This window comes from Silene latifolia, chromosome Y (genome assembly GCF_048544455.1).
Source record: "Silene latifolia isolate original U9 population chromosome Y, ASM4854445v1, whole genome shotgun sequence".
Lineage (NCBI taxonomy): Eukaryota > Viridiplantae > Streptophyta > Magnoliopsida > Caryophyllales > Caryophyllaceae > Silene > Silene latifolia.
The window spans coordinates 150,790,033-150,814,687 of NC_133538.1; the positions used below are offsets into that span (position 1 = coordinate 150,790,033).

At 37.4% G+C, this 24,655-nt stretch overlaps 3 protein-coding genes across 3 annotated transcripts; 1 reads left to right on the forward strand and 2 right to left on the reverse strand.

Annotated features, from left to right (window-relative positions):
* Positions 1-270: 270 nt before the first annotated feature.
* Positions 271-888, reverse strand: LOC141629176 (uncharacterized). Its single transcript, XM_074442220.1, has one exon. The coding sequence runs from the start codon at positions 886-888 to the stop codon at positions 271-273; it is 618 nt and encodes a 205-aa protein (XP_074298321.1).
* Positions 889-3,567: 2,679 nt separating this feature from the next.
* LOC141629177 (uncharacterized) lies at positions 3,568-5,889 on the reverse strand. Its single transcript, XM_074442221.1, has one exon. It carries the CDS (start codon positions 5,887-5,889, stop codon positions 3,568-3,570), a length of 2,322 nt encoding a protein of 773 aa, XP_074298322.1.
* Positions 5,890-22,234: 16,345 nt separating this feature from the next.
* LOC141629178 (cation/H(+) antiporter 14-like) lies at positions 22,235-24,384 on the forward strand. The gene is made up of 2 exons (XM_074442222.1): positions 22,235-23,119; positions 23,212-24,384. Exons 1-2 carry the CDS (start codon positions 22,235-22,237, stop codon positions 24,382-24,384), a joined length of 2,058 nt encoding a protein of 685 aa, XP_074298323.1.
* The last annotated feature ends 271 nt before the right edge of the window (positions 24,385-24,655 follow it).

Consider the following 24,655-nt stretch of genomic DNA (forward strand, 5'->3'; position numbering starts at 1 on the left):
ACTCTGTCTTTTCTTTGTTATTTCCCCATTTATGTTCCTCATTTGCTTCAAAAAATTCCTCCAAAATCCTTCATTACTTAAAAGAATGTTAGTAACTTCATTGAATGTTTAATGCATTTTATTTACGATAATATAAATGACGGAATTGTAAATGACATGAATTTAAATTCTACCTATGGAAAGCGGTAAATTCTACACTAGAAGTAGAATATTTACAAATTTATGCCGTATTTTTAATGTCGATGGCTCGACTTAGTCATTGCTTGAGAATTAATCTTTGTAAATTGGATCCTCTAAAAGAAGATCCTCTTCACCTTGCAACTTGACTCCCTTGAAGTAATGCTTCAACCTTTGACCATTGACCTTTATCACTTTCCCCGAGGTCGGGTCTTCCACCTCCACCGCTCCACGTGGAAAGACTTTCTTGACTTTGTAAGGCCCATACCATCTCGACCTTAGCTTGTCGGGAAAGTTCTTGAGACGACTTTGAAAAACCAATACATCTTGTCCCTCTTCAAAAATCATTCTTGTCACCATTTTATCATGCCAAGACCGAGCTTTCTCCTTGTAAATACTAGCATTGTCATAAGCATTTTGCCTAAGATCTTCCAATTCTTGAATTTGAAGCTTTCGGTGCAATTCCGCCTCATCGACATTTTGGTTGAAAGCTTTTATCGCCCAATATGCTTTGTGTTCAACTTCTATGGGGAGGTGGCATCCCTTCCCATAAATTAGCCTATATGGAGACATGTCGATTGGGGTCTTATAGGCCGTTCTATAAAGCCTATAGAGCATCTTCAAGCCTTTTGCTCCAATTTTTTCGGTCGGGATTGACCGTTCTTTCCAAGATGTGCTTAATCTCTCGGTTGGAGACTTCCACTTGGCCATTTGCTTGGGGGTGATAGGTCGTAGAAACCTTGTGGAGCACACCAAATTTTTGAAGAAAAGTTGAGATCACCTTGTTGCAAAAATGTGTTCCTCTATCACTAACAATGGCCTTAGGAAATTAGAACCTTGAAAATATGTTACTCTTGATAAATGCTTTCACCGTCTTTGAATCGTCACATTTCATGGAGATGGCCTCCACCCACTTAGACACATAATCAACCGCCAAGAGGATGTAGAGATGTCCATAGGAATTAGGGAATGGTCCCATGAAGTCTATTCCCCACACATCGAAAACCTCCAAATAAAGCATTGGTTGTTGGGGCATTTCGTTTCGTCTTGAGATGTTGCCAAACCGTTGGCATCTATCACAAGTGTTGACGAAGATGTGAGCATCCTTGAACAATTTGGGCCAATAGAAACCGCACTCTAGAATTTTCCGTGCCGTTCTTTGAGGCCCGAAGTGACCTCCACAAGCATATTCGTGGCAATGCTTGAGGATGGATGGTATCTCCACATCCGGCACACAATGCCGAATGACTTGATCTTGGCACATCTTCCATAGGTACGGGTCATCCCATATGTAGAATCGAGCATCGGCCTTGATCCTATTTCTTTGACTTGAAGAGAATGAGGTTGGAAACTTCTTGGTCACCATGTAGTTTACCAAATTTTCATATCATGGCTCCGTCATCCTCAAACCATAAAGAGACTCGTGAGGCAAACTCCCATCAACTACCCCCATTTGTTGCATTTGTTGATCATTAAATTGTAGTCGACTTAGGTGGTCGGCCACCACATTTGCCAATCCCTTTTTCTCTCTAATCTCTATGTCAAATTCGCTTAGGAGGAGAACCCATCTCATTAGTCTTGGTTTGGTATCCTTCTTGCTCACAAGTTGAGTGATGGACTTGTGATCGGTATATACAATTACCTTGACTCCTAGCAAGTATGATCGAAATTTCTCTAGAGCATACACTACCGCCAAGAATTCCTTCTCGGCGGTAGTGTAATTCCTTTGGGCATCATTGAGGAGGGATGAGACATATTTAATGACATATGGAGCTTTATCATCCTTTTGTCCCAAAACGGCTCCAATGGCAAAATCGCTTGCATCGGTCATGATCTCAAAGGGCCGATCCCACTTAGGTGCTTGAATGATTGGGGCCGAAACAAGTCTCCCCTTCAATAAGTCAAATGCTTCCCTGCAATGAGCATCAAACACAAACTCCACATCCTTGTGCAAAAGTTTGCACAAGGGGTTAGCGATTTTGGAGAAATACTTAATAAATCTTCTATAAAAACCCGCGTGTCCCAAGAACGACCTCACGTCTCGAGTATTAGATGGATACGGCAAGGTTTTAATCACTTCCACCTTAGCTGTATCCACCTCAATCCCTCTTTGCGACACTATATGTCCTAACACGATCCCGCTACTCACCATTAAGTGACACTTTTCAGAATTTAAAATGAGGTGAGAGTCTATGCACCATGATAGAACCATAGTGAGGAAGTCTAGACACGAGTCAAATGAGTCCCCATGGATGGTGAAGTCATCCATGAAGACTTCCAAAATAGGCTCTACATATTCCGAAAAGATGCTCATCATGCACCTTTAGAATGTGTCGGGGGTATTTCACAATCCAAAGGGCATGCCGCGGTAAGCATAAGTACCAAATGGGCAAGTAAATGTTGTTTTGGATTGATCCTTGGGGTGTATGGGGATTTGAAAATACCCGGAGTACCCGTCCAAAAAACAATAGTACTCTTTCCCTCCTAACCTTTCTAGCATTTGATCTAAAAAGGGTAGGGGAAATGGTCCTTCAAAGTGATTGGTTGAGGCGGCGATAATCGATACACACCCTCCATCCCGTTTGTAAACGGGTGGGGATCAATGCCCCTTGGGAGTTTTCGACTACCGTCACCCCCCCTTTCTTAGGCACGACTTGAGTAGGACTTACCCATTGGGAATCACTAATGGGGTAGATGATTCCCATTTGAAGGAGCTTGATTACCTCTTCTTTCACCACCTCCATCATAGGTGGATTGAGCCGCCTTTGCGGTTGTCTCACGGGCTTAGCCTCTTTCTCCAACCTAATCTTGTGCATGCAAGTGCTTGGACTTATTCCCTTAATATCGGCAATGCTCCACCCAAAGGCTTCCTTATGCTTTTTCAACATGGTGACTAACCTCTCCTCTTGCTCTTCTTTGAGTTGGTTTGAAATGATTAATGGAAGGGTATTGTTTTCTCCCAAAAAAATGTATTTGAGGTGATTTGGGAGAGGTTTTGGTTCATGTTTTGGGGGTTTTAAGATCGAGGAAAGTGGTCTTTCAAGATTGGCATCTAAGGGGAGGAAGGGTGAAAGGGATGTGTATTCTTGAAAAGCTAATGTTTCAGTTGGGGCAGGGACATCCAGCAGGCTCCGGTGGCTGCCGCAGGCTCCGGTAGGAGTCTTGAAACTTTTCTTGAATTTCCCCTTGAGGTACTTCGGTTGGAGGGTCTTCCTTCTCCAACTCCTCTAGGCTTTCCTGCACGTCTTGAGACAACACTACACGTAATCCCTCACTTTCCAAATCATTAGTAAGGGCAACCTCAAGAGGGTCCCTTTGACACAATCTATAAACTTGAGAAACAATAGGTTCAATGATATCCAATAAATAACATGAATGTGAATCGCTAGGTTATTTCATGGCATCATATATGTTGTAGGTGAGTTTTTTTCCATCAAACTCCATAGTGAGGTTTCCGTTAGACACATCAATCTTGGTTTTAGAGGTTTTCATGAAAGGCCTCCCCAAAAGAATCGGAGTGGCCCTCGAGTCGGCTTCCATGTCAAGAACATAGAAGTCGGCCGGAAAGGTTAATTGATCTACCTCTACCAAAACATCCTCCACCATTCCCTTTGGGTATATGCTTGAGCGATCCGCAAGTTGGATCACTACATCGGTTTTGTTCAATGGTGGAAGTCTCAAGGTCTCATAGAGGGCATAGGGCATAACATTGATTGATGCACCAAGGTCTAGCATAGCATGAGCGAAACTCTTGTTCCCAATAGAGCATGGTATGGTGAAAATTCCCGGGTCGCCACACTTTTTGGGAAGTGATTTTCTAAATATGGCGGAGACATGTTCACTTACCCGTACTCTTTGGGTTCCCTTCCTTGGGCTTCTCCTAGGTGTACAAAGTTCCTTGAGAAACTTTTCATACCTCGGAACACCTTTCAAAAGATTTAGCAAAGGGATGTTTACTTCACACTTTCTAAAAGTTTCATAGAGATCCTCATCTCTTTCGACCCTCTTAGAATGTGTGAGAGCATTAGGAAAAGGTACCTCCACAACATATTCTCTTTCGATCTCCTCAATTTGAGCTTTGGTGTTGTTGCTTCCTTGCTTTTCTCTGTCCTTGATCAAAAGACTCTTCTCATCTTCTCCAATAGCTTTAGAGGGTGTCTCTTTCCCTTTTTCAACCACAAGCTCTTCTTCAATTTGTTCTTCAATGTGAATGATCCTCTCATGTGACTTGGCCCTTATCTTCTTCTTTGGAGGGGATTCTAAAGTTCTCCCCTTCCTCAATGTCATAGCACTAACATTTTTCCTAAGAGGGAATGTAGTGGAGGGAATAGAAGTGGAATTCCTTTGGTTTTGCTTGGCAAGTTCTTGGGCAATTTGTCCAAGTTGGACCTCAAGATTGGCAACTTTGGCATCACTAACACCCTTTTCGGCATCAATCTTTTCAAACCTCTTGTTTGTTTTAACTTGCTCTTGCAAAATATTCTTAAGCAAGTCTTGAACACTTGGTTCCTTTTGAGAATTGGTGTTGTTGTTACCTTGGTTGCCAAATTGAAATGATTGACCTTGGCTTTGGTTCCGACCTTGGTTGTTGAAGTTGCCATTTCCTTGAAAGTTGGAAGCTTGGACTTGTCGGAAATTTTGGTCTCTTGGAGGATTTGAATTTTGGTCCCTCAAGTGATTGAATTGGCCATTAACAAAGCTTTTGGAAGTGTCACCACCCCAACCAAGACGAGAGTTTTCTCTACTCCCAATATTGTAGGTGTTACCATTAGGGTCATAATTGTAATATCCTCCCCCGGAAGGATTCCTAGCATTATAATTCCCATAACCCATTGCACTCACATTTTCCACCCCAATTCCTTCTTCTATCATAATGGGGCAAGCTTCCTCCAAATGAGGACCTTGGCAATAGTTGCATTCTTCTTGATTCCTTTTACTCCCTTCATTGTTTGGAGTGTTTCCTATCATGTTCTTCACTAGGTGAGTTAGGTCATTCACACTTTGCTCAAGATTTTGAGTAGAAAAGGAGGAGGTTCCCATTGAAGATGCATTTCTTGATCCTCTTTGACTTCTACCATAATTTCTTGTGGTTGAGGCAAGTCTCTCAATGATCTCCTTAGCATCCGCTATGGAATAATTCTCCAAACCTCCCCCGGTGGCGAAATTCACAATCCTTTGATCTTCTTGGCCTAAACCCTCATAAAAGTTAACAAGAAGGTCATCTCCACTCAACCCATGGTATGGGCATTGAGCCACTAACCTCTTAAATCTTTCCCAATATTCGTACATGGTTTCCCCATGGTCTTGCTCTATGGTGGTGATTGCCTTTTTTGCACGGTTGTGGCGTGAGTCGGGATAGGATTTCTCAAGGAAGGCCGCTTTCATCTCTTTCCAAGTACTTATGGATCCCGGAGTGAGATAGAAAAGCCAATCCTTAGCCGCATCCATCAAGGAAAACGGAAAGACACGAAGCTTGAATTGGTCCTCCATCACTCCGTTTGGGATGGCTCCTTCACACATCATGTGAAACTCCGATAAGTGCCGGTTAGGATCATTTCCCGCTTGCCCATGAAATTTGGGTAAGTTTTGAATGAAGAAACCCTTAACTTCAAAGTTGGCATTTGCTCCCAAAGGAGGGTATGTGATGCATAATGCTTGTTCATCGTAGTTTCTTGCCCTTATCTCACGAATGGTTCTATTATCGTTCGCCATTCTAGGATATTCTACTTCAATGGGTTTTACCGAAAGTGGTTCTTCTTCAACTTGGGTTTCCTTAGGTTGTCTTCGATACCACGGGTTTGTAAATAACCAAGAGTATGCCCCGAATGTGTCTTATTCAACGGGAGTGAATTCACCACCTTGTGGGGAACTAAACATAAACCTTGACACTACACAAACAAATTAGAACTTCCACTTACCTCTAACAACAAAAAGAAGATAAAAACAACTAAACATGTATTTCACAACTCAAGCTTTTAGCTATGTTGCCCTTCCCCGACAACGGCGCCAAAATTTGATTAGACAAAAAGACTAGGTCGCTAAATACTAGAATTAAACTACCAAATTAAAAATTTATAAGCCAAACTATACTCTAGATTACTCTAATGGATAAAGCAATATAGTGCAAGTAAGGGTCGATCCCAAGAGAAGGACTTTTAAACTAAAAACTTGAATTGTAAACTATTGACTACTAAACAAGACTTTACTACCAATTTAGGCTCTAATGACAAGTTTATGAACAAACAATGGCTATTAACAATGACAAACAATGGATGAACATAGACAAGGGAGGTTTTTGAGTTGATTGGTAACATAAATTCAATGTAAAGTTGCAATCTTTTCTAACAAGCAATATGACAAACACTTGGTGAGCAAGAAAATTCAATATTAAAGAGCACTTGATGTAATCCTTCCTTAGTAACCAACAAAGATAAAGTTTAACTCTTTTGTAACTCTCTTCTTATTATCCACCCAATACAATCAAATAAAGATGTCAACATACACAAATTAAACCATCCATGTATATCCTTCAAGTTTAACCAACAATTCATTAAACCATGAGTGCAAATCAAACATGAGCATTAAGAGTGGTGCCAAGATAAGAAGCTAGGATTAATTCTCACAAGATTAAACCATACAAATGAGAAAAGACATGAAATTTCCTACTTATTGCATGAATCCTTTAAACCAAATCAACATACAACAAGCTTGCTCCAATTAATCCTAGATTGATTAAACCATTTCTCTAGAATTTGCAATAGTTGGGTAAATAAGATGCAAGAGTGATCAATTCATACATTCATCTACTCAACATAAGAAATAAGCATAAGGAAAGATCAATAGATAAATAAAAAGAGATTAAAAGAGTCTTACAATACCAAAGTTGAAAACTTTGGATGAATTACACCAAGCAAAGAAGGATTTAGCCTTCCATAATCTTGTTACAACCCACAAAATGAAGAAAGATTAACATCCAATGTCAAAGATTACACCTTTCTTCCTAAAATATCAAGTTTTCTTAACACACAAGCTTTTTGAGATTATTGCCTAACAAGATGATTAGATGATGATAAGGAGCCTTCAAAAGCATGGGGTATATATAGGGCTGCACTCCTTTTTAAGTTAAAACTCAAGACGGGCCTTCAACTTCCACAAAACACGGTCCTTAATTTTTTTGACACAGACCAAACCCGCAGGCTCCGGCCTGGACCGCATGCTCCGGTGGGCACCGCAGGCTCCGGCCTGGACTGCAGGCCGCGGTTTTAGTCTGATGTTTTTTCCTGTTTTTGCTTGTCATCACCTTTCTCCTCCTTGTCTTGGTTCCATTGCAAAGGACTTCAAACGGTGTACCTATCCCGTTCCTTTGAGCTTGGGTAGGGATCTTCGAAGCTTGTCTAGACCTTGACTTGTTGACCGCTCGACTTTGACCTTGGTTGACTTTGAGTTGACTTTTTAGGTTGAACTCCAAGCCTTTGTATCCTATTAATTAAACCCGTCTCAAGCAAGCAATCAAATCAAAACTTCCTTATTTCAATGACAATTCACTCCGTTTGGCCACTTTATTTACCTAGAAACACTTAAGTGACTCGACTCTATTTGACTTTATCAATCACTCATCACTCTCAAGGAACAGTAACATCACCACCACTCACTTAACCACTATAACACAATCACGATGCACGCCGTGGGCATTTTCACAACAACGTTTGGGAGGCAATTTTACAAACAAAATCTATGCTACCACTCTTAGGGTCGGAATCCTACACAACCACTTTCACATATCATAACTATGTACTTAGGTTAACGGTCACATTATACCTCTCTCTTACTCTCATAGCTGCAAAACCAAACTTGGTATTACCAAATTCACAATTATGTATACCCCGATTATTAGAACTCAATTCATCCATATTTAGGTCACCTCACACGGATTAACTCGAAAATTACAACAATTCCTCATTGAATGTCGGTTACCACTTACCAAATGTCCAATTCATCTGCCGTTCTAGTATTATCTCTTGCTCGTATTCCAGATTCCTAAATCTTATCACCATTTATCCCAAATTTACACCATCCCTCAAGGCACACTTCACGTTCACGTTCTCTACAGCTTTTACCACCTCATGTCATCGCTCTCTCTCTCTCTCTTACCCTTGGTTCCTCAATTATTCCCTCATCATTCTACCAATCCAAATTCAGTCATATGGCGGCTAAAATACTTAAGTCGTGCTCACAAGGTCACTCTCACAGGTTCTCAATTGGCTTTCACTACCTATGAGTCCACACAACTGCTAAGAATCCAAATTCTGATTGTAGTCAACTCATCATTTGTTAGTTGTCTCTCATGATCAATTCACCATACTCAAAGCATCACATGGGCTAACTACCGTCCTAGTGTCCCCAAATTATCAAACTTGATGACTATGTTCAGTTCCTCATATTTTGTCGGGGACAGATGCCTAAGGCTAGGGTGAGAAAACACTCTTTTGGGTTACACGCAACTATATGCCCGGAAATCCCAGGTTAACTCAACAGATAAGGATGATGGGAATTAAAAACAATTAAAAACGGATATACAAAGATAGGAAATCAAACAACTTGGAGGGGATGGGAAGTCAATGGTCAACACCTTAAAATTGCCCTAATAGTACACTTGAAACATGATGAATTTTATAAAATGATGCAATTTCAAGACTGAATTTTAACAACTTCACTAACTTATAAAATGTTGTTTCTCATTATACAATTTTACTCAAACTTTACTCAAATGCGAAATGTTATATTAAAACTTTGGCATAAGGTCATTCATTTCAAATTTCTTGAGGACTTTAATACGAAATAACACGTCATAGGATGGTACGTGTCTCTATAGACAAAATTCAAAGTATTACTATTTAATTGGTATAAAATATAACTTAGAAAAGTCAAAAATCCGGGTAGTTGTATCATTCATTTTCGAAAAGAAAACCTTATGACGAAAAATTTCTTATATACGATTTCACAAAACGTCACAATCGAAGATTAGAATAATAAGGAACAAATGAAGTACGTCACGAGCGGAAAAATCAAAGCTTATGTGTACTTTTCACAAAATTTTTGGGAAATTTGTCAACCTTTAAGACGGAAAAATTTTGATTCACACCTTTTTATTACAAAATTTCAAAAACAATCTTATAGTTTTACAATACTATTAAATCATATTTGGGTTAAAAAAATCAAAATTGTTCATATTCCTCACTTGGTTCAAAATTTTAGGCCAAAATTGTAATGAAATATTCGTTTCTAAGACAATGTACAACACTATTAGGGTTGATAGTAGCCTTCGTAAGACAATTAAAACAAGTTTCAATTATGGAAATCAGAAGTAAGTTAACACTTTTAAATTGGAATTTTCGCATACAAGGCAAAATCCGACATTAACAACAAGCGTTAAGTCTTTCTTGTTCAATATGCCCTACAATAAACATAAAAATACGGTTATCGAATCAGAAACACAAGTTTCCAAACTCCTCCAAAGTGGGAAAGAAAAATTTATCGTAAAAAAAAATCGGATTTTTGACCACTCTAGTGGTATAGAAAATCAATCATTACTATTAAATTGAACAAGGTCATGCCATTAGTTGATAAAACTTGAATTAGCACGTATATATATATATATATATATATATATGTATATATATATATATATATATATATATATATATATATATATATATATATATATGTATATGTATATATATATATATATATATATATATATATATATATATATATATATATATATATGTATTGGGATCAAGTAAGTCCACCTTCTACTTGTGAGTCCATAAGTCTCATTGTGAGCCTTTGGATCATGAAGATGGAGAGTTGAGATTAAACACCCAAAATAGTCATTAATAAGCTAATTTTTCACTATCTCTCTACCTACACTAATTATGAACTAACTCATCCTAATTAACTACTAAATTAACATATATACTTTTTCAAACAATCATTTCTCTCTCATCTCACACAATTTCACTCATTTTATCTCTCAAAAACCTCTCCTCTTTCAAAAACCAAAAAAAAATCAAAATCTAAAAAATTAAAAATTATTCCCCTCTCATCCTCACCAACCCACCCCCACGACCACCACTACCCACTCTTGCACCTCCTCTCCCACCACCACAACCCACCACCACGACCTCCAACCGACCAGATCTGAGCCGTGATGGTACCACCACATCCTCCACTGCCGCCCTTCTCACCTCCTCCAAAACCGCCACCTACAACCACCACACCAACGCCAAAATAAAAATTTCAAACCTCCCTCCCTCACTCACCACCAACCCGCCACCATCATTACCACGACCACCACCACCAACGCCATCAGCCGCCATCTTCTTCGCTTCCCCTTTTTTTCCATCTTTGTCTCGTCACTACCGCCACGCCACTTGCGGCCGTTACCTCTGCTATCAGATCTCGACTCGGCCACCACTTCTCCTCTCAGATCTGGAGCTATTAGTGTCGTGGTGGTCGTGCAGTTGGTGGGTGTTTGTAGTGCTTGATTTTTTAAACAAAATTTTAAAACTGGGTTTGTTTGTAGTGTGTATTTTTGGCTTTGTTTTACAGGAAACAAAGAAGGTGGAGTGTGGTGGGGACGTTGGTTGGGTAATGGGTACTAATATTTTTTTTGTTTTAATTGTACTACTATTACTAACATCTACTCCGTATGTTTTTTTAAAAAAGTGTCGGATTTGTTTTTTTTAAAATTTATTTCTTTTGTGTGATGGTGGAGATTTATCTCCTAGGAAATGGACATTTTTAAACCGAGATTTTTAGAAATTTTAGATCTGTTGGTGTTAGTAAAAGTCGGTGGTTTTAGTATTGTTATGTCTTGCTTTGTTTTTCTTGTTTTGTGTTTTTTTTTCCGTGTTTCGTTTTGTTTTTCAGTTTTTTTTCTTTTTCCCAAGCTTTAGTTCTCATTATTTTTTAAATTTTAGATCTCGATTTCTGAAATTACACTTTTTCTATTAAAATTACACTTTTTTTCTGTAAAATTAACTTTTTTTCTATTATTAAAGTTACACTTTTCTATATTAAAATTACACTTTTTTTGGTTAAAATTACACTTTTTTCTGTTTAAATTACACTTTTCTCCATTAAAATTACACTTTTTTCCATTAAAATTACACTTTTATCTAATAAAATTACACTTTTTTCTATTAAAATTACACTTTTTTCTGTTAAAGTTACACTTATCTCTATTAAGGGTACTATCTCAAGGACTAAAGTTATACTCGCTATCGACTAAAGTTACACTATTAAAGGACTAAAGTTACCCTTTCAATGGATTAAAGTTACACATTGAATATGGACTAGATATATTTAAAATGTCGTCTCCTCATTTTTCTTCAATTGTTGTTATATTAGATCGTTTTATTTTAGTCTTAGATCTAATAAATAGATCTAAGGTTATTTGTTGATTTTCATCTTAGATGTGCATTTTTTTCTCCTAAAATTACTCTTTTTTCTGTTAGAATTACACTTTTTTCTACTAGAATACAATTACTTTTTTTTTTTAACTAAAATTACACTTTTTCTGCTAGAATTACTCTTTTTTCGGCTAGAATTACTTTTTTTTGCTGCTAAAATTACTCTTTTTGCTGCCAGAATTAGTCTGCTAGAATTAGTCTTTTTTCTGCTAAAATTACTCTTTTTTCTGATAGAATTACTCTTTTTTCTGCTAAAATTTCACTTTTTCTGCTGGAATTACACGTTTTTTGCTAGAATAACTCTTTTTTCTACTAAAATTACACTTTTTCTGCTAGAATTACACTTCTATTGGACTAATGTTACACTCTCAATGGACTTGGTTATATTCTCATTGGACTAATGTTACACTCTCGATGGACTAAAATTACATTCTCAGTGGACTGAAATTATACTTTCCTGAACTAAAATTACACTTTCCTGGACTAAAATTACATTCTCCTGGACTAAAATAACAATCTCATTGGACTGAAATTACACTTACCTGGACTAAAATAACACTTTTTGTCGTTAAAATAACACTCGTAAAATGCTAAAATTACAATAACTTGTGATAAAATTACAAAAATTCAAAATCACTCGAAAAAGACTGAAGTTAAACTTGTAAAACGCAAAATTCTCGTAAACATTCCTTAAAATTACACTTTTTGCTGTTAGAATTATACTCGTAAATCTAAAATGTCGAAAACTTGTCTCGAAAAAAAAAACGAAAAAAACCAAAACATGAAAAATGTTAACAAAATTTTCATAAACTTTGAATTATAAGACAAAAGGTGGTGTTAATTGTGTATGATAATGAATTAGTTAATGTATTACTAAAACTAGAGAGATAAGTGAATTAATTAGTGTTAAGTGTGTTTCTTGCTTTCAATCTCAACCTTCCACCATTCATGATCCAAGGATTGTGGAAAGGACTCATGGACTCAAAACATATGAAGGACTTATAAGAACTTTACTATATATATATATATATATATATATATATATATATATATATATATATATATATATATATATATATATATATATATAGATTTAGGATCCGGTGAGAACGACTACTCGGTGAGAACGACCTACAGTCATTAGATTTAAAAACATTGTACGGCTGAGATCCACGACCAAAACAATTAAAAGAATTTAGTACAAGTAATTTCACTTTCCCAAACTCCCTGCCAATCTGCCATAGTACCATTCCCATTTGTTAAACGCAACCACTAGGCCACCACCCTGACACGCTGTCAGGCCACCATCGGAGGTTCGACTCACCTCGTCGGCGCCGGCGACCTACAAATCGCTGGTCAATTGAAACTCCCCATTTCCTTCCTCCTTAAAAAATAACCACCCCTCATCTTCCCCTTCACCACACACCACCTGCTGCCGCCGCCAAATACGACCACCAGCAACGCCGTCGATCCACCGTCGACCACTCCTGAGAATGAAACGACGTCGTCTTTTGTTCGATTCAACTTCCGAACCGGCAACGGGATCTGAGTGTTCGTGATGTTGCTGATATGAAAAGGAAACTCGCAGGAACAGTAGGCGATGGGATCGATGTCCGTTTGCTCAGGAGGCACACCGGCGATGGGTATGTCGGAATTCCTGCAACGACCATATGAGAGTTGTAATGATGGGCTTTGCATCGCAGATCTTTGATATAATAAAAGTATTGGATTGGGATGAGAGTGTTGACCGTGTTCGAGAGAATTTGATAGATTATCATGAACTTTGCATTTATTTTATGTTGGTCTTTGATATAATAAAAGCTTGGGGTTAATTCTTTGTAGTTTTTATTTTCATATTTTCTTTTTTAGATGCATAAAGCTAGCTTAAATAGAGATTTAATGTGTTTAAGATCTAAAAAAATTAAGTGTGCCTACTAGTACTAATATATTTTGTGTACTGTTCCTATATTTTGTATAATGAAATTTGAAAATTAGAGTATGCAATTTGTGGATTTTATTGGATTTGTAATTTGAGGTTATCTTTTGTGTATCCGAGTATTGTTATATTTGTGTATTTAGATCATATATTTGTGTGTCTAGTATAATATTTTGCGTATTTAGGTGGTTAGGTTTTTTGTGTCATATATGTAAAAAAAATGTATCTTGGATGGAAAAAATGTATCTAGAATTCGGGTAAAAAGTGTACCTAGGATAGAAAAAAGTACATCTACATCCTAAAAAAAAGTATATAGAATTTAGGTAAAAAGTGTACTAGATAGAAAAAAAAGTGTACCTTGATAGAAAAAAAATGTATTTACAGTTTTGGTAAAAAGTGTACCTATAATAGTTAAAAGTGTATATGAGATTTGGTAAAAAAAAAAAAAAATATCTACATTCTTTAAATGTGTATATAGAATTTTGGTAAAAAGTGAACCTACTATAGTTAAAAGTGTATATGAGAAAAAAAAGAGAAGTATCTACATTCTTAAAATGCGTATATAGAATTTTGGTAAAAAGTGTACCTACTTTAGTTAAAAGTGTATATAAGATTTGATAAAAAAAAAGTGTATCTACATTCTTTAAATGCGTATATAGAATTTTGGTAAAAAAGTGTACCGACTTTAGTTAAAAGTGTATATGAAATTTGATAAAAAAAAAAGTGTATCTACATTCTTAAAATGCGTATATAAAATTTTGGTAAAAAGTGTACCTGCTTTAGTTAAAAGTGTATATAAGATTTGGTAGAAAAAAAAAAAAAAAAAAAAAAAAAGTGCACCTTTTATATATATTCTAGTGTATCTAGTGCGTTCTCACCGTTCTCACTGAATGGTCGTTATCACCGGATCCCACCTCTCTCTCTCTCTCTCTCTCTCTCTCTCTCTCTCTATATATATATATATATATATATATATATATATATATATATATATATATAACTATTTCAAAATGCAAAATGAAGAAGATAAATTCAATTACATGGTCGAAATTTGAGAAAATGGATCAAGAAAAGGTGGAGTAGCAAAGTGTAATTCAAACAATAAATCACAATATGAAAATTTTGAATTATTTAAAGATAAATCGATGCCGAAGTTACAAGGTTCGAGATAGAAATGAAAAGATAAGGTAGAACAAGCAAATTCTACACGAATTTCTCAGCTAAACAGGTCCACTCGGTCGAGTGCTTAGGGCACTCGGTCGAATGCAACTCCACTCAGTCTAGTGACAGGTTACTCGATCGAGTGGAAACTTTCCAGAAGTTTTCCAATTTCTTAAATTTGCCCACTTGGTCGAGTGACAAGTCCACTCGGTCGAATGAACTGTCCACTCGGTCGAGTGACTCTTCCACTCGGTCGAATGACTGGTCAACTCGCTCAAGTACTACTCTACTCGGTTGGGTTTGGCCTCGTAATTACTATCCTTAGTATATTACCCCAAAAACCATCACTATTCTATCAACAATCATCACCATTTATACTCTAACAATAGCGTTAACAAGCTCAAACATGCAAACGATATCTACATGCTAAGACTCGGGACTAACGTCCCTCATATCAACACGCATTAATCACATCTACGATATACGACTCACATGAGCCCATTAATCCATCCATCACATGTTATAACATTCTACACAAACGATTCTATCATACGATAACATATAACGAGTAACAATACACACGTATCTACACCACATTTTACATATTATCATGCAAGATGCTAAACGAAATTCATATCAAGCATAAAATCATGCAACATATCACGTTACGTTTTCCGACTTGTAACCACCCACGTAGTGACCAACTGAGACGATATGCACTAGCTTTGGCATGAAGGCGCCTACCCATCCAAAACCGATCTCCTTTTGTACTAATGGCTGGTTCATTTTACGTAGACTCTTCTAGATTCATTTTTGGTTCATTGGTTTTAGGTTACAAAATCGTCGCTCTGATACCACTTTGTAACACCCTAACTATCCGGCCAAGATAATTGGAGCGTTACCATCTCGGTTCCCGAAGTAGGGTTTCCAAACTCCAATCAAAGAACACTTTATTAATATTAATGTTTAGTGAATTACATAAACGTAAACAAATGAATAACTAAAATACAACTCTTGATATCTATACTCTTCTAGCCAACTAGACTCATCTCTTGATATCGTCAAGCTCGAAAACGCGTACTATCCAAATAACCTGATCATAACCTGCTCCCCATATGATCAAAGGATATCATATGGATCGACACAGGCCATCCCAAATGAGATAGGTGACAATGCACAGACACAACAAACGCCAGTTTCAATAAATAAATAAAGTGCGACCCGACTCGAGTGTGTGTACATATAACATGACTATGATATGAATATGATATCCGACAACCGCCACCACAGTACCGGGACACGCCCAGACATACCGACAACCTCGCTGGTACCGGCACACGCCCAGTTATACCGTCAACCACACTGGTACCCGAACACGCCCAGACATACCGATAACCACAAACAGGTACCGGGACACGCCTAGACGTACCGGGTCCGGAAGCCAACCGGATCCTCTGCCAGATGTCGTGTCTCCAAACTGTCTCCCGTCTCCTCAACAACAACCAACAATCACAACAGTTATATTATCCAATATACATGACAAGTATAATAAATGCAAATACCACACAATATGCCAATTACCGATTCCTCCAATCACCTTAACCAATATCATGTTATAATGCAATAACCGTTAAAACACGACTCACATGACAACTCAAATGCATATTGAAAGTGAGTAGGATTAACCTACCTCACAACAAATCCGCATAAGCAAACCGTCACACAAGCTAGGCCCGTCTCGTAAAACCGTCTCACAAAACACATTTCCTAAAATACGATAATAATACAAATATGTATAAATATACTCATCCAATCATATAAATACGTATAAATATACTAATCCAATACATATACTAATACGTATAATATACTAATATATTTATACCAATATGTACAAATATACTAATATATTATACAAATACGTATACGACTAATTAAATAAATAAAACCCGTCTTAACTAATACAAATCCCGACTCAAACCCAAAACCACCACCACCACCGCTGCCACCGTGGACCACCACTGGCCACGGTGGCCACGACCAGCCGAGAAACCACGGCCACCTTCACTGCCGACACCACCCACAACAACAACAAACACCAACACCACCACCCTCCTCGCGACACACCCACACATCCCTCCACCACCGAGGCTGCCACCACCATCAAGGGACCGGCCTGGCCACGGTGGGTCCAAGCACCACCAACGTGCCAACAACCGCCACCAGCAACAGTAGCAACAACCACAAAAACAACCGCGACAACAACAATAACAAACCTGACACCCCTCTTTCTCTCCCCTTTCCCGCCACCTAAAGCCACCCTCACGGCCACCCAAGACCACCCCTTAACTCACCCCTCAACCTTCAACCCAGATCCGCCAAAGTCCAGACCCAAACCAGCCCGCAATCCGTCCAAAATCCCAGCCCTAACCCGCATGACAACAACCTCTAAAACCCATTTAAAAGCTTGGTCAAACCTTTTATGGGCGGTCAACGACGGTTCTATGGTGGTCACGGTGGGTCACACGGTGGGTCCAAGTCGCGGGTGAGTCAACGGTATAAAAATAATAATATAAAGGCTAGTATAAGACGGTTTACCTTACGATCTCAAGGCGGAGGGCAAAAGACGGTCTTTCTCTTCCTTTCTCTCTTTTCTCTCTAAAGTTTGATGGTGGATTTTTGGTAGAGTGCATTACGATAAGGTTGGGTGGGTGAGGATAAGGGAGTATATAAGTATGTAGTGGGAGTATAATACATGTATAATGTTTTATTATTATTATTATAATCATTCCGTCTCAACATAACTCGTATAAATAAATTATTATTATTATTATTATTATTATTATTATTATTATTATTATTGTTATTATTATTATTATTATTATTATTATTATTATTATTACTATTATTATTACTATTATTATTATTATTATTATTATTATTAAATACGGAGTATTACAGGTTATCTTGCACTAGATTAAGCAAAGCATTCTTAATTTCGAAATTGTTGGCTTGAATCCTATGCCTTTGAATCCTAGGATTGACTATGTGCTTTGGAGCCATTGTTTTTCGAATTGGCACCGATTCACCCATGATGTCGGTTTCCGGATTTGGAAATGGGTTTTCAAAAACTTCTAAAGTCTCTTGTTGCTCAATTTCTTCTACTAATGGTGCTTCTATGATCCCCCTTCCTCGTAGAGAGTTTAGTCTTCTTGCGGTAGCTTCAATCTCAAGGTCAATATTGTGTAACGGTTGACCTCTTCTTTGTCGCCTACTCATGCAAAAGGCCTAAACACTTGAAAGAAAGGGTTATTAACAAAGAGACCTCGTATAAACTTGAACTTAAGCAATTAATATCTAACCATTGTTCCCCGGCAACGGCGCCAAAAACTTGATGGTATGAGTTTAAACCTCGCAAGTGCACGTGATCGTTGCACAATTAAGGATCTAACCACAAGGAGCAAGTAGAATACTAATCGTTATGTTCACGCATTTAGCTAAGTCGAATAAAACAAGGATGATTGATTATCTAAAGAACTAAACTAATTAGCAAGAAATGAAATAAACTAAATAGTACTCTAAATAAAGAAGTAAACAAATAAATTCAGTTTTACTCGATTAATAAAAGGCCTAGGGCATGATTAGACTACAAACATTCATAATTACCATGTAATTCCGCCAATTAGTCGTATGGGGGTAATAAAGTGGGAGAAAATGCCTCTAATTCGCCTATTAACTCCCTCCCGAATTCATAATAGGACACTAGACACCCCGACTCACCTCCCTCCCGGGTTCGTGACTCGGATTCCCCGACTCAATATTTTAATGCAAAAAGAACACGCGCTATTCTCTAAACACTCAAGTATCGCTCAAGGACATTAAGCTTACGATAGATTCCTGGATTTTCCAACCCTTTTCCCAAAGTCGAAGGTCAACCCGGTTCCCAAAGGCACCCCCATAAGGCTCTCCCTCCCGGATTCACGCCAAATAGGCTACATATACAAATAGGTGGTAAATCTAGGACCTAACCAATTCTTATTGGTGGACAAGGGTCATCAAACAACCAAAATCCCAAATACAACACTAACAATGATAAATCCTTTGATGAACCCTACTAATTACCCCTCAACAAATAACTTAAATGGAACAAATCATGTTAATTACCCGGGTTAGTGCCTAATCGCACCCTAGTTAAAGGACTACTCACTATTCATGTTGATTAAGACTAAAAAATTGATAAATGTGGAAACTTTGTAATTAAACATAGTGTTAAATTGATTTTTACAACTAAGCATGCAATTAATTAAGTGAAAGAGGAGTATTGATTAATTAAATTAAGATTAAGATGGAACAAATGAAAAAGGAGCAAAGTTCATCACAACCAATCAAAGATCCTAACTTTACTAGACCAAACAACATGAACAAGAGAGAGAAAATTTCTATTCTAGCAACAAACAAGGGAAATCCAAACACAAACAATCAATACAAACTAAGATTAAGTAAATGTAAACAAATAAACAAAAGGAAAGAGATTATACCGACTAGATGCAAAATAAATAAGCTTAGATTGAATAAGGAAGGAATAGAAATCTTCAATCTTGTTACAACCCAAATTTCTAGATCTAAACAACTATTAATTAAAAGATTAATGTTTTAATTAGGGAAACATTAGCAAATGATTAGGAAATTTCAAACTTAGAGAGTAAATTAATTGGATCTAGGGTATTGTGTACAAATGAAATTAGGGAGCGGGGTATTTATAGTTTCTCCAAAATTTAGGTCAAAAATTACAAAGGAGAGAAAGATGCAGTCGTGGGAGCTGAGCCGTTGGACCCGCCGCCGGTGGCCTACCCGGCTCAGAACCTTCTGTAAGTTTTTCCTTCATTTTTGGATCATCAGGTATGCACAGCCGGTAGGCCGGTTGCCGGTGGGCTGCCTGGCTAGGAGTCTTCTGCAAATTTCCTTCAAAATCCAAGTTCTTCACATGTCATCAGGTACTTCTGGTCGGTGTACCGGCTGTCGATAGCCTACCCGGCTAGGGACCTTTTGATTCTTTTCTTCTATTGTCTTCCTTTGGCTTAATGAGGTGGGTTCCCAATCGGCAGTGTAACACCCCCATATACTAAGGTGCCTTACCAAGGACCACACTAGCATATGACGATGCTACCATCGTCCTCTATGAATCCTTCACCTAATAACAATCACAACAATACTTATCACAAACATGTCAATCAACATTTTCCCCAAATCTAATCATTAGGGCAAAACACTAAAAGACAAATCTAATCAAAAGGTACGAAACTAGTGACTTACCGACGAAACTGATGCAAAAGAGATGAACGAAAGACTCACGAACGATCAATTGCCTTCAGAGCGATTAAGAATGATTAGAGGAGTGAAGAACGAAGTTAGGTTTTTGTAAAAATGAATAGAAACTGTTAAACACGATTTATATAATCTTCAATCACCCTTAATCAAACTGCGAAAATTAACCCCGTCAGACCAGTTATTCGGTCGAGTACCCAGAGTACTCGGCCGGGTACTCCTTACTCAGCCGAGTATTACACTACTCGGCCGAGTGTTCCTGCACAGTAGTCTGACCAGAAAACACACGACACCTTACTCGGCCGAGTTAGACCTATTCGGCCGAGTAAGCTAGAGTCAGAAAACCATGGTATTATAGGCAGACCGGCTGCCGGCCAAACTCCTCTCTGCTTTTACTCCCCTTCTTTCCTATGTTATCTTCAAGACGACATCTCTTGCTCCCGTTTCCTCATTTCCGTCTCAAATCCTACAAATGAGACACAAACTCATAGAACGAGAAATTGGGACACAAAATACAAGCAGTAGGTATATAAACCGTCTAAAAACGGATCAAAATGCATAGAAAGGAGGGGAAAAACATGGCAAATTATGTACGTATCAGTGGTACGTAATATGTACCAAAAAAATAGAGCGATACGTAACTGAGTAAATGGCTTACTTACTTACTTGTATACTTTGAATTTTATGTATATTTAGATGATGTATACACACAATGATATTCGAACTGTTTTTAACTCAAATGGTTGACGTGTAATATTTCTTAAAAGGGTTTTTGAAAGATCAATTTTTTACTCATGGATGCTCGACTTTGTACTTGGGATAATACTAACCTGCATTTTCAAAGAAAATAATGTTAATAATAAAAACTCCCATATTTAAAATGAGGTAAAAATTAAATTACTAATTAGGTACTTCTTAGTATTTTTGAAAAAAATGATAAGTCAAACATAATTTTTTTTTTAATTAAAATTATCAATGGCTTGGAGTATGGGTTATGGATTGTGGATTACGGAGCATTTAGTGATATAATAATTAATCAATAACTCGACATCCTACATTATATTTTAGTAGTGAAAATAATTTCAACACTCTAAAAAATTTCATATGTATATCTAATATTTCATCATGGTACGACACCTTATTGAATGAGAAAATTATAACCACAAACAATGACGCCAATGTAAATGCATGAAGTTTAATTTTATTAAATGTGTTTAATCTCGTTAGTAGTACTTGTCATCATTAATCAATGACATGTTAATTGAGAAAAAAAATAAGGCAACGGGTCAAAAAGTTTGCAAACGTACATTAATCAGTAATTTAAATTAATTTGAGGGGACAATGAACATGATAATTTTGACATAATTTCAACCTAAAATATAGGAGATCGTAGCATAAAATACATTTGATAGTAATAGCATTTTCGCATATTTAGTATCAGCTTCTTTTAAGGAAGTAATCAACTAATTTCAATCATCCTTTCACATTTTCTCCAATTTATCCTCAATATTTATTCACAATATCTACTTTTTTTTTCCTTTCTTCTTGTTTTTTCTCCCTTCCAATTAGTCATGCGCCTTAGATGATCTTCTTTTCTTGATGTCTTATTTTTTCAGTTTTAATTTTCTTTCTACAGACTAGAGATTATTTCATGAAAAGATTTCTTGTTAGTTTCTGTCGGGAAAATAACAATAATTGGTGAGAACATAAAATCCACGACAATGTCAGAACAATGGTGGACAAGTGGGATGGTATTCAAGGACAAATTGGTGTGTCAAATTCAAAAATCGGAATTTACGGCTGGATTTTTGTATGGAGATAACCCTTTGGATAACCCAACCTCTATCGTGTTTTTTCAATTAACTATTATTTTCATCTTTACGAGAACCCTTTATTTCATCTTTCAACCTTTACGCCAAAGTATGATTGTCGCCCAGATTACTGTAAGCATTTTCATATTTTGATTTGGGTTTTTACATTCATAACTTGTATCCACGCATCTCCACATGATCTGTTATTGTTGTAAATTTAGGCAGGATTACTAATGAGCCCCTCAGTTGTAACACAACACCAAGAATTGGCAAACAAGGTGTTCCCACCCCCGGGACGATATGTTCTAAAGACTCTCTCCAGTTTCGGCTTCATGCTTCATTTATTTATAATGGGAGTGAAAATTGACATGAATGCCATTCGAAGTACAGGAGTCAAGTCCTTAGTGATTGGCTTATCAGGTCTTGTCTTCTCTCTTTCCCTTGGAAGCTTAGCCTTCTACGTGGTTCGACAAAACACTCAACTTGACCAGAGTTTATTCACAGGCATACGTTTACTAATCACTTTTAATTCATTGACATTCTTCATGGTCACTAGTGGCTACAACCAAGATCTCAAGTTTTGCAACACGGAGCTAGGCCACCTTGCTTGTTCCTCTTCCTTAGCTGTAGATTTACCAGGGTTGGTTGGGGCCACAGTATGCCTCACTTGGTTTGGTACTAATGACACATCATCAGATGAATACATGGCTCCAAGACTCGTGACAATTCTATCTGTCTCTTTATATTACGCCGTTCTCTTCTGCATTTTACGACCAATGGTGATGAATGTTGTTAGTAGAACCCCTAAAGGAGCCACCACCATGAAGCAGACACATCTCATGCTCATTTTAGTCATTCTTATGTTGGCTTGGTATTGGGGAGAGGCCTTGGGGCAGAGGTTTGCTACTTTTCTTTTTGGATTGTCCCTACCAGATGGGCCTCCTCTTGGGTCCGCCTTAGCCCAAAAGGTAGAGTTATTCACATCTGGGATTCTACTTCCTATATTTTGCACCATGGTTGGATGGAGGACTAATTTGTCCTCTTGGAAAGGAAATCCTCAAATATGGGGAGTAGAACTCATCTTTGTGATTGCCCATCTTGGCAAGTTGTTAGGCACCGTTGTCTCATCCACTCTTGTGGGTGTGTCTTTTGAGGATGCAATCCCCCTTGGTTTTATGATGTCTTTTAAAGGTATCATGGAGGTCGCCACTCTTGCTGCTTGGAATGAACAAGCGGTATTAATTTTTCCTTTTTGTATCTTACTTTGATTTTTAAGTGTATTCATACTTTTATTTTATATAACGTTTTATCATTTGTGAATTGACAGTTATTGGACGATCGTTTGTTTAGCCTATCAATGTTGAACATTGTGTTGTTCACAGGTGTAGCGTTTCCTTTAGCACAACATTTATATGATCCTTCTAAAAGATATAAGGTGATGAGGAGAAGAAATATTTTAGGAATTGATAATCTTCAGGTTTTAATTTGCATTCACAGTGAAGAATATGTCCCTGGCCTTCTCAACCTAATACAACTTATGAATAATATGAGTGGCAATATCTCGTTATTTACCATCCAACTTATACACCTAAGTGGCAGTTCAATGCCAATTCTAGAGCCATTGTACAAGTACAAGAAGTCAGCATGCAACTTCGTTCATTTTGAGCATGCAGTTAATGCCTTTAACCAATTAGAGGATCAAGGGCGAGGACGAGTAAGTGTGCAACATTTTGTCTCAGTGACACCATACAAGAGCATGCACAACCATATATGCACACTCGCACATGATAAGGGTGACATTATTATAACCCCTTTTAATAAAATATGGGACATTTATGGAAATGTGGAGACTTGCTCCCCTCAAATAAGGGAAGTAAATAAAAGGATGATTCCCAAAGCACCCTGCACAGTTGCCATTTTGATTGATAAAAAGAGTCAAGTAGCTGGCAGTTACCACATTGTCATGTTATTTATAGGCGGTTCTGATGATCAGGAAGCACTTGCATTATCTTGTCGTATGGCTGAGCATCCAAGTGTAAGGTTATCCGTGATATGGCTTAAATCAAGTGTTGATATGCCCTTGCTAAATGGATCTCAACAAGATATTCGACTTATGGAGGATTTACAGATGAAAACCACTCCCGATGATAATATAACTATTCGAGAAGAATATGTTGCAGATGGCATAGGGACAACCAAGGTGGTATTATCGATGCAACATGCTGATTTGTTTGTAGTAGGAAAATACCATGAACCTCAATGTCCGGCCATACAAGGCCTCGCTGCTTGGAATGATAATCCTGAGATCGGGGCATTAGGGGACGTTTTGGCTACTTCTGATTTCCTCTTCTCTATATTGGTGGTGCAACGAGAACCTCTTACACATTCAGAGCTTCATTCTTCCGCGTATATTGGGGTTGATGATTTTTCGAGCTTAAGTAGCTTCAATGAAACTCCAAAAAGTAATCAATCCCATTTGGAGTTTAGTCGTCTAGTATAATTTACCTTATGCTTTTTTTATTAGTATTGTACAGTAATATTATTTTTGTAATAATATTACATGAGTTTATTGTCGAATGTGCATTTTGCATTAGATATGCCTGTGAGATACAAGGTTACTCAGAGCTCTTATTCCGGTTAATAAAGAAAGGCCATGCATGATACTATGATAGTACACATACGGTATTTTAAACAAAATTGAAGACTATGATAGGAGCAAATCACAATTCCATGAATAAGTCATCACGACAATATATGAAGCTTTTAATCAA

Bases quoted from the DNA above. Each gene is read 5' to 3' on its own strand.
- LOC141629176 (XM_074442220.1), bottom strand. From the start codon at position 888: ATGGCCAAGTGGAAGTCTCCAACCGAGAGATTAAGCACATCTTGGAAA.
- LOC141629178 (XM_074442222.1), top strand. From the start codon at position 22,235: ATGGGAGTGAAAATTGACATGAATGCCATTCGAAGTACAGGAGTCAAG. The intron at 23,120-23,211 runs GTATTAATTTTT...GTGAATTGACAG, and splicing joins CTGCTTGGAATGAACAAGCG to TTATTGGACGATCGTTTGTT.
- LOC141629177 (XM_074442221.1), bottom strand. From the start codon at position 5,889: ATGGCGAACGATAATAGAACCATTCGTGAGATAAGGGCAAGAAACTAC.